The following is a 9,814-nucleotide window of genomic DNA, read 5'->3' as shown; positions in this document are numbered from 1 at the left end:
TCAAAATTATTATTAGCATAAAAACCTTACTTGGTAACAAGTAATGGGGAGAGGTTGGTAGTATAAACATTGTGAGAAACGGCTCCCTCTGAAGTGACGTAGTTTGATTTTGAGGTCTCAAACTCAAGCAGCTGAAAGCACAACAAAATTATGCTTACCGGAATAAGATTACCAGCCAAAACAGCATGTCTAATGTACAATCTGTCACTGGTGTTTTGCTTACTTTTGCTAAGGAGAACATGCACTATTTTCTGCTTAAAGTCGACATATTTTTATACAGCTCGTAAAATTTCTTTGCTAAGCAAAAAAAAAATGAAAGAGCTGTGTCCATCAAGACATGGTGACGTCCGTGCACATACAGCACCCAGGCAATGCTCAGTGGCTACAGTTTGTTCGTTTTGGTAATTATTCAATTCCATTATTCGGCATGTTAAGTGGCCTGGTGAAGTTGCTTTATATTCCAATACCAACCATCCACAGGTCATCAGAAAGTCGCTGTTGGTAGGTGCGTACACATGCTCCACCTCTACCATGTCTACAATAGGGTTTGGTTGGTTGGGTATTCTCACTCGAAGAGCTGTGGATTCCTATCAACGGTCGCTTTGTTCCCTTCAAGCTGAAGACTGTCTGCAGGTATACATCGCATCTTGAAGTCAGCCTCAGCATTGAAGATTTCCCTCTCCTCGTCTTAAGATCTCTACATCATCCATGGTGGAGAGTTGGATGCCTCTACATCATTACTCATATCCATCTCAACCTAAAAACAATTAAGAAAATATACTCATGATCAATGCAGCAACAGGGACCATTTTCATGTGATAAAGCTTGTAAAAAAGCATACAAAAGCGTGCTAAGCACAAAAAACATGTTGCTTAACCGAAACTGGTAACCACCCAAATTTTCTTTACGAATTTGGCTCCAGTGTGTTCGCCCTGGTTAAAGGCTTTCTGCTTGTCCTCGACACCCATAGGCCCTTTCAAAATCATAGGGTTTGGCCTGAGCCCTGTCCATCTGATTGTACAACAAATATAGTCCCATAAGGAAAGCGCACCTTTTTCGAATAACTAATGGAGCCCAAGCATAAACAATGGCTTCTAAAAATAGGCTTACACTCTTGCTTTGCTGGGGCGATGCAAAACATAGAGACATTCCAACAGCTTTACTCAACGGACTACATCACTTAGAAACTCCTTGCCTTGTGGCTGTTTCAGAGTAGTACCTGCCTTCAGCTCCCCCCTGAGTTATTTTCATCTTAAATATTTTCTTCTTAGAGCCTAAAGAGTGGCTTCAAAGAGTGGCTTTAGCCTTGTTTTGGGCGAACTTACATCCACTCTTTTGTCACTGCACAAGAATATAGTTGGATTTGTATAAGACTATCGCAACTGGTTATGATTGTCGCTACTACTTTTAAGTTAGGTATTTTATTTTTGAGGGAAGGGGGATGGGAGGGGGATTAGGGTGGAGCAAGAAAATAAGTTAACTGGGGGGGGGGGGGGGGGGGTCTGGAGTCAAGCCTTCAACCTACATCATCAGGTGAGTCCTGGTCATAGTCTGTGACCTCTAGGTCATCAGGTTCATCCGATTCCTCGTCAGATTCAATTTCATCTTCATCTTCTTCTTCCTCCTCGTCATAATCTCCGTAGGGCTGCAAAAAAAAGGAGAATAAACCAATATCATAGCTATAGAAATTTAAGAACTTTGACAAAAGCAATCTTCACTGGGTTTGTACAATTAGCTTCCCCGGGTCCCCCAATCTTCCCCCCGGTACGTTTGAATAGCTTTGACATCATACCAGGGGCTCACCCGGGTCAGCCCCAAGTGCCCTGCTTGTGGAGCGGGTCACTTGGGGCTGGCTCCAGGTGCATGAAGCACCAAGAGAGGGTGAGTGATAGTTCGATTAGCTCTTGTCAGGGGCTCACCCGAATAATCAAACGCACCCACTATGGGTTGGAAATCAGGGCACACAACACAGTCACACAAGTAGACTCGTAGGACAGATTCTTTATTAAAATGACATCTGGTAATTTTTTTTTTTACTCCTTATGACAAAAAGTATTATATTATTTGAGACTATGATGATAATCGCAATGTTCATCCTTCCAACCGTCAATAGAGGATGGAGTGTTACAATTTTTGCAACTACTTTTTAACCAAATCAGTTTTGATCTTTACAAGTAAAAAGTGGTGGTCAAATTCGATTCTTTTCCCAGTTAAAGGCAATGGACACTATTGGTAACTACTCAAAATAATTATCAGCTCCCTCTGAAGTGACGTAGTTTTCGAGAAAGAAGTAATTTTTGAAGAATTTGATTTCGAGACCTCAAGTTTAGAATTTGAGGTCTCGAAATCAAGCATCTGAAAGCACACAACTTCGTGTGACAAGGGTGTTTTTTTATTTCATTCATATCTCACAACTTCGATGACCAATTGAGCTCAAACTTTCACAGGTTTGTTATTTTATGCATATGTTGAGATACACCAAGTGGGATGACTGGTCTTTGACAATTACCAATAGTGTCCACTGTCTTTAATAGATAACAGGTTTACCTCAGCTGTTGTTTTTCCAATTGGTATAACATCTTTGCTCTTTTCCTCAATACTCTTCAGCTGTGAAATAATCAAACCAGAAACAAACTTTAGAAATACACAAAATAAACTAAATATATATTCCTTCACTATTTAGTTCATGTCCATTCTTTGTTGTCCAATTGTAAACGTCCATCCTCCTGACAGACATCGTAGGCCGGGGGTCTGAAGGTACTCCTAGAACTATGAGGTTGTTCTGCTAGCATGGAGACGATAGCGGAACAAACCTCATAGTTCTAGGAGTAGTCGGGAGGATGGAGTGTTGCGTATTGAAAAGAACTACCAACCATTGACCAATCACAATACAACAAAATTGTTATATTTATAGACTCATAATATCTGTAGTTAAGCACTAGCAGATGTCAACATAGCAACAGGTTGCCCTGCCAGCAGTTAGAGTCCTACGACCTCTGGCTGGCTCTTGGAAGTACTAGGAATAGGATGCTGTAAACCCGGTCTGGCTCGTGCACACAGTGTAAATAGATAGTGCACTCCTGTAACCTTTTTAAAGTATTTTTTCTCTGCACCTTGCACTGTCGAACAATAAGGTTTATCGCGATTCAGAACCGCAATACGTTGTGGGAAGGAATATGGGGCGGTTTCTATGCAGTTTCTACGACTCGCGCGCGCAACGCCTATACCTTTGTGTGGGTTCAACAGCGCCCTCTCTTGATATTTTGCTATTCGCGATAAACCTTATGCAATGACGTCACAAATGCACCGTCCCAATTTAGCTTCCTACGTGAGCTGTACCCTGTATAGGGATAAATCTACTCAAGTAAAGGAGCACAGCGCACCAGTTACTTGATTAAAACATGTTAGGCTGTGTCCGAAACGACGACTTCGACTTCGGCTACAGTAACAGCTAGATTGCGCCCGTCTGCCTATTCTTCATTCAACACTGGCAGACGCCCTGGTCTAGCTGTAGCTGTAGCAGAATTTGCCATTTAGAACACAGCCTTAGACTTTTAAGTTTTAGTGTACTAAAGACAATTCATTTTATAATATTCTTGGTGAACTACTTTTTACTTTAATAAAAGTTTAAATTTTAATGAATAAATAAGGCCTAACACAAAATAACATCAAAATCAAATGAAATAAATAAAATAAATAATCCTGACTATGAAACTATTGATAAAATAATTAAGGAATCTTGATGATTCATTGTTTGTATTGCTTTGACTTTTGTGAAAAAAAGATTTAAAAAAATTTGCAAAAAAATTTACCCAATTTTGATGCTCTTTCTCCTCCTCTGCAAGCTGATTTTCATCCTCAAATGGTTTATCGATATCAAACCATAATGGATCTGACAATTTTGGAAACAGCGAAGGAAAACGAGTTGACATTTCTCCCGAAAACTTCAGACTTTCTTGTCCAATCTCACATTCAGTCAGACCCCACACAAACAAAACAAAATATTGACCCAATTTAGAACAGGATTTTCAAATGCTCACTACAACTCTTCACTGGTTGCATTTGCATTTCCTTGCCTTAAACCGAAGTGAGCTGGATACCAGTGATCCAGGATTCTCAATTGGTCAATACATTCGTAAACAGGCGAACGATTGATGGCAAGCGGCGCGCTGGATTTGCTGCTAAGAAAATTGTCTGTTTAGCACAGATTAAGGACTGATGTGAGGTAACAAGATTGTTTTTGAACCAAACGTTTGATCAAATTTCTTGTAGAGATATGTAATTCAGAAAAAGCAAAAAGCCGAACTATTTAAAAATACACATTTTTGGAAGATTAATTTATTGTTACCTGTAAATGCATTTAACCAGTTTCGTGATAAAATTGTGTTTGTTACGGTCGAATGCAAAACTATTTCTGTGGTAGTAGTAGTAGTGTGACACTTGTTTCAAGAAAGATATTTCAGATAGATACAAATATATTTATACTAGTAATATCAATGGAATAACACTTTAACTTTCAATTTTGATTATGATTTAGTAATCAAAAATACTTGTGTTGTATTAATTAATTGTAAAATACAAACAAAAATAACAAACAATAAATATTTTACATTTTTGTAGGCCTGTCTAATAGACCTTATGCACATGACGTCATTTCAGTACGGCGCCCCCGCATTGAGGTCAAAAAGAGGTTGTTCATTGGCCAATCTATGTGCGTTTCGATTGTTTCGTCACCGTTTGACCTCAAAGATGGCGGCTGGATGACGTCAATGCATAAGGTCTATCTGCATGCATGTGCGATTTATTTCCGTATCCTGCCACCACTTTGTCACTAACTTTTACAAAAAGGGATATCTCAATGAGGTTAACTAGATATTATTTCATATCGAATAAAAAAGTGGTGGCGTGATACGGAAACTTTTCCATGTTTTCTTGTGTCATGAGCACATTTCAGCCCTCGGGCTGCAATGTTTGATATTTATTATTAATTATTATTATTTATTATTATTTATTCGGCCAAGATACAAGACAATAACGTTCACAAAAATACAGTATTATACTATAAGTAATCAAAATCAGGAAAACTAGCAAATACAATTATGTATTAAACAAAATCGTTAAAATAAAATAAATAATTGACACGGGAGAAAAACAAAACAGAGACAACAACAAAAGGGAAAACAACAACAATAGGGACAACAAGAGGGACAACAACACAGCAACAGGGACAACAACACATTAGGGACAACATCAACAACAACATCAACAACCCAAAGAAACAACAAAGCAAACAAAAAACAAACAAAAACAACAACGACAAAAACAACAATACAAAAAAACAAAGAAGAACAACACAACACAAAGTGCACATGTTTTTTCCCCTCCAAAACCCGCAATTAAAAAAGCCGCTTGAATACTGTGGGTTGGCAGCAGCCAGTCAAAGTCTGTGGACCTCACTAAGATTTCATCCTAAGAAGAAAAGCTTGGAATGACCAAAGTGTTAAAATTGTGACAATTTTGTTTAATCCTTTTTTCAACATTTTTGTTGTACTCAATTTTGAACATTTAGAAAGTAAGAAAAAAAAGGTTAACAAATTTCAATTAAATGGGCATTGTTCATCATTATGATTATATTAGGCACTTACAAAGTGTACAGCCAAGAACAGCAATCAAGACCAACCTATGAATGTTTGATAAAGTTAAATAATTAGTTGTTCTCATTTTCAGTGGAATTGACCATGAAGCCAAATATTTCCGCTTTCCAGTCCAGCGTCTGAGATGGATTCTGAGGATGAGGGTGACGGTTCCTCCTGCAAATCAGATCTTTTATCCCCGTCTGCTAAGGAAGTATCTTTGACGGGTTTCCTTTTCGGTAACATCGATAAAAAAGGACATCTAGTGGATGATGTACTTGATCCAGTGAGTTAAAAAAAAACGTATCAATATAAACCACAAGGGAAACTGACTGGGTAAATTTTGAAATGATATTTGGGATTGGACAAAGAATTTACTAGAGTGGGATTCGAACCAACAACCTCCGGATTAACGTGCCTGCGCTCTACCAACTGAATGGGTAAATTTACCCAGTCAGTTTCCCTTGTGGTTTATATTGATATCTGAAACAAAAAGTCGCATCCCCTTAAGGTGATCTCCTGGCTGTCGCTTCCCAGGTTGTATTGTAATTGGGTGTGATCCCTGGCTACACGGCAGTTAACGGTTGTATGGCTTCTGACTGGCACCCCCGAACAAAGATATTGAAAAAATAGGGACACCACCAATACTGGGCTAGATAGCTCAGTTGGTAGAACGCCGGCACATTAATCCGGAAGTCGATGGTTCGAATCCCACTCTAGTCAATTCTTTGTTCAACCCCAAAAATCATTTAAAAAAAACTTAAACAATTTATAGACTAACCTGCGATTCACTCAACGCTGACCCAGTAGCCACAACTTTGGGGATAGCAGGACTTGCCCTAGACTTGTTGACAAGTCGTCAATGTTTGTCGCAATGATCGTTGAGTCATGGTGATGGTGTAATATACTCAGCAGCTCTCTGCGAGATCACTGCTCTCGCGTGAGGCTGTTGGCTCCAGACTGCTGCAATGAAACTGTAGTTACAAGAGTGGTAGTCTAGCGGGGGGCCAGCATTCTCGCAAAGAAAATCGCCAGAGAGATTCAGAAGGCAATTGTCGCAACAAACAATAAACTGACTTGTCCTCAAGTCTAGGCTTGCCCTTAACACAATTGGTTTTTTTTGATGGGTGATTGTAAACAGCTGTCACTATGCCAAGCTGTGACAGTCTACTCCCCCCTTGCTTTTATTATGGGCATTAATTGAAGTTCCATATGAAGGTATGTTTTACCCAGTCTGTAAGTGAAAAATGTAAGGAACCTTTTTAAGTAATATTTAATTTCAAATAATAACCCAAGTTATACCTTCAGTCCCTAATCTACAACAGTGGATCTGTAGATTACTGAGTATTGCCAAATATAGATCTATTTTTGATGCAACAGGAATCAAAGCGCCATTTGTCTGAGTTAAGTGCCTTGTCCGGACTCGGTAGTTTGGTGAGAGAGATTGCTGATGATGATGATTATGATGGTGAAAAAGGAGAAGGAGGTGACAAAGATGACACCGCATCTAATGAAGCAGGTAGGAGAACTAATTAACCGTATTAATTTGCGCATATTTATTTGCGTTATGACGGTGGGGTAGCACTTAAATATCAACTTGACTGTGGCCGAAGTCTTGTAAGCCAATGTTTACCGAATTTGGGTGAGCAATTTGTGATAAGTTTAATAATGGCAAGCAAAGGCAAGAAAGTTGAGGTGAAAGCTGCAGACATTTCAGAGTAAGACGGTTGTGCAGCTGAAAAGCAGTTATAAGCGGTCGAAACGAACTTGGCTGAAAGGCTTAATAGCTTCAGTGCTGAATTGAATCGGTCTGTAGCACGAATCGGTCTGTAGACGAGACCATTGAGAGAATGACAGTTTTCAGCTTGATTTTGTCCAGATAAGAAACCAGCTAGCAAGCCTTGAAGCAAGAATTCAGCAGGTAGAAAGCATGACAAATCAAAATAGAAAAAATGATAAAATTCTGTTAAATACACACAGTTATATATAAGGACTAGAGGGCATACTGGCCTATATAAGCGACCCAGCATGCGCACATGTGGCCATTTTGTAAGTTGACAAAACAGTATACCATTAGCGTGTGTTTATCATACACACAACGTGTATTTCACATTCAACACGCGGACATAGTTCCCCTTACAAAATGGCGCCCATGTCTCCTTGCGGTCCCGTCGCGTTTGTGCACACAGCATCACCAGTGCGCCCTCTAGTTCTTATATATAACTATATTTATCTATCTTTAATCCAGAGGATGAAAAGGCCAGCGATGCAGTGGACTACTCTGACATCACAGAAGCGGCTGAAGATGAGTCTACCGATAAATACAGAGAAGCAATGGGGACTGTTATGCCATCTAAACGAGGTAATGTATACAGCAGGAATAATGACGGGGTTAGGGAACAGACTCTGGTTGATTAGATTCAAATATCTCTGCAAATCTTTGGTTCCCACGTACATTGCTTTTACGTGCGACGTGAATGAAACTGAGTACTTAAATGTTGATCAACGGCAAGACTTGCACAGTCTAGTTCTTTTTTTCCCAATTCCGTTTTTGAATTTTTGAACATGTAAATGAAATAAATGTTGATAACCCAAATACGGCAGAGCTGTGAGATTGTTAAACCTATTCTGGAAGACATTGTCCTGTTGACTCCTTGCACTGATGTCCCATGTAGTTACTGTCGGCCATGCACGCCATTTTGGGAGTGAAATTTCAATATGATAGTGGTTGTGAATGTGTCTAGTACAGGGATTTTAGTGCATTCACGCCCTGTGCAGTTCGCTTGCTTGCAACTCACTGACCACTGTTATAAAGAGTAGGAGGGTTAGTATGTGAAATCATTTAATGGCACTGGGCACTATTGGTAGTTACTTAAAATAATTATTAGCATAAAACCTTACTTGGTAGCGAGTAATGGGGAGCTGTTGAACGTATAAAACATTGTGAGAAACGGCTCCCTCTGAAATGACATATTTTTTAAGAAAGAGGAATTTTCCACGAATTTGATTTCAAGACCTCAGAATGAATTAGGTTTTGAGGTCTCGAAATCAAGCATCTGAAAGCACACAACTTTGTGTGACAAGGGTGTTTTTTATTTCATTATTATCTCGCAACTTCGATGACCATTTGAGCTCAAATTTTCACAGGTTTGTTATTTTATGCATTTGTTGAGATACACCAATGAGAAGACTGGTCTTTGACAATTTCCAATAGTGTCCAGTTTCTTTAATAGTAAAATCAAAATAGATTTTGTTTTTGTTCACTCCATAGCTGGGTCCGATGATGATGATTACGATGACTATGATGACGATGCTACCAACGATCGTCCATCTAACAGTGACTCCAAGTTAATGCCTCCACCCCCTCCACCAGTGGAGCGTAAGACTGTCCCTCCGTCTGCCTCATCCGATGAGGATACCATCAAGGATGAAGAGTACATTGATGAGAAGGTTGAAGCAGTGAAGAGGTTGAACGTGTCGGAGCTGTTTCCAGAGTTCAGAGAAGGGAAGGTAAGGTTAGCTGGGAGACAGATTTACTGCTCAGGCCTGGTTCATATTTTGAGAGAGTCCATTAGTTTTACCACTTGTTTTAAAAGTTTGAAAAGTTAATTGCTGTGGAATGCAGTGTCAATGTTTTGAATTACACCCGAGTGGTATGCACAAAGTATACATGATTTATTTCACATGAGTGTAAGAGTAAACCACTAATATTATTTGTAATCTAGTCCACCGAGCCCACACCCTGGTGTTGTCAACAGCAGAGTGTGGGTTTGAATCCCGGGCATGACACTTGTTAGGTGATTTTCCCCATTTAAAGTTTAAAAAAGGTTCCAAGTTTTCTTTGATTTAATGTCTTGCAGGTTTTAAGATTTCATCGTCTCTTTGGAAGTCAAAACACCCTCCCTCAGCTTTGGCGTGGTACCAAGAGAAAGAAGAGAAAACGACGACCGACTGCCAACTCTGACGGTCCAGAGCAGATATCGAGCCCTACCAAGGGACCAATCACTGGATGGCAGTATAACTACGCCCCAACACCACCCCCTGAAGACTGCCTCCCGGATGATGAGGTAGGAAAAATGTTTAGGGTCTAAGTGCAGTGAAATAACAGCCATTTCCTGTTGGTTTTGATCTTTCAGATTACGATGCTAGCCCCCATCGAACTGCCAAAGTCAAGACTGCAG

General features: G+C 39.7%; 2 protein-coding genes across 3 annotated transcripts in view; one reads left to right on the top strand and one right to left on the bottom strand.

Annotated features, from left to right (window-relative positions):
- Nucleotides 1-107: 107 nt before the first annotated feature.
- LOC117293764 (anaphase-promoting complex subunit 15-like) lies at nt 108-3,997 on the bottom strand. Its single transcript, XM_033776199.1, has 4 exons — nt 3,813-3,997; nt 2,548-2,607; nt 1,526-1,645; nt 108-757 (listed from the first exon to the last, which is right to left on the bottom strand). The coding sequence occupies exons 1-4, from the start codon at nt 3,930-3,932 to the stop codon at nt 698-700; spliced, it is 360 nt and encodes a 119-aa protein (XP_033632090.1). The 5' UTR covers nt 3,933-3,997; the 3' UTR covers nt 108-697.
- Nucleotides 3,998-4,145: 148 nt separating this feature from the next.
- The window catches only part of LOC117293346 (transcription initiation factor TFIID subunit 1-like), a 62,037-nt gene continuing 56,368 nt past the window's right edge, over nt 4,146-9,814 (top strand). For both annotated transcript variants that reach the window (XM_033775632.1, XM_033775631.1), the window contains exons 1-6: nt 4,146-4,225; nt 5,728-5,919; nt 7,014-7,152; nt 7,882-7,995; nt 8,905-9,143; nt 9,494-9,700. In XM_033775632.1, the coding sequence (XP_033631523.1) occupies nt 5,779-5,919; nt 7,014-7,152; nt 7,882-7,995; nt 8,905-9,143; nt 9,494-9,700 (840 nt within the window). In that variant the 5' untranslated portion in view covers nt 4,146-4,225; nt 5,728-5,778. The remainder of the gene's footprint in view (nt 4,226-5,727; nt 5,920-7,013; nt 7,153-7,881; nt 7,996-8,904; nt 9,144-9,493; nt 9,701-9,814) is intronic.

The sequence above is a fragment of the Asterias rubens genome, chromosome 8 (assembly GCF_902459465.1).
Source record: "Asterias rubens chromosome 8, eAstRub1.3, whole genome shotgun sequence".
NCBI classification, from domain to species: domain Eukaryota; kingdom Metazoa; phylum Echinodermata; class Asteroidea; order Forcipulatida; family Asteriidae; genus Asterias; species Asterias rubens.
This window is presented reverse-complemented; position numbering and strand designations above follow the sequence as displayed.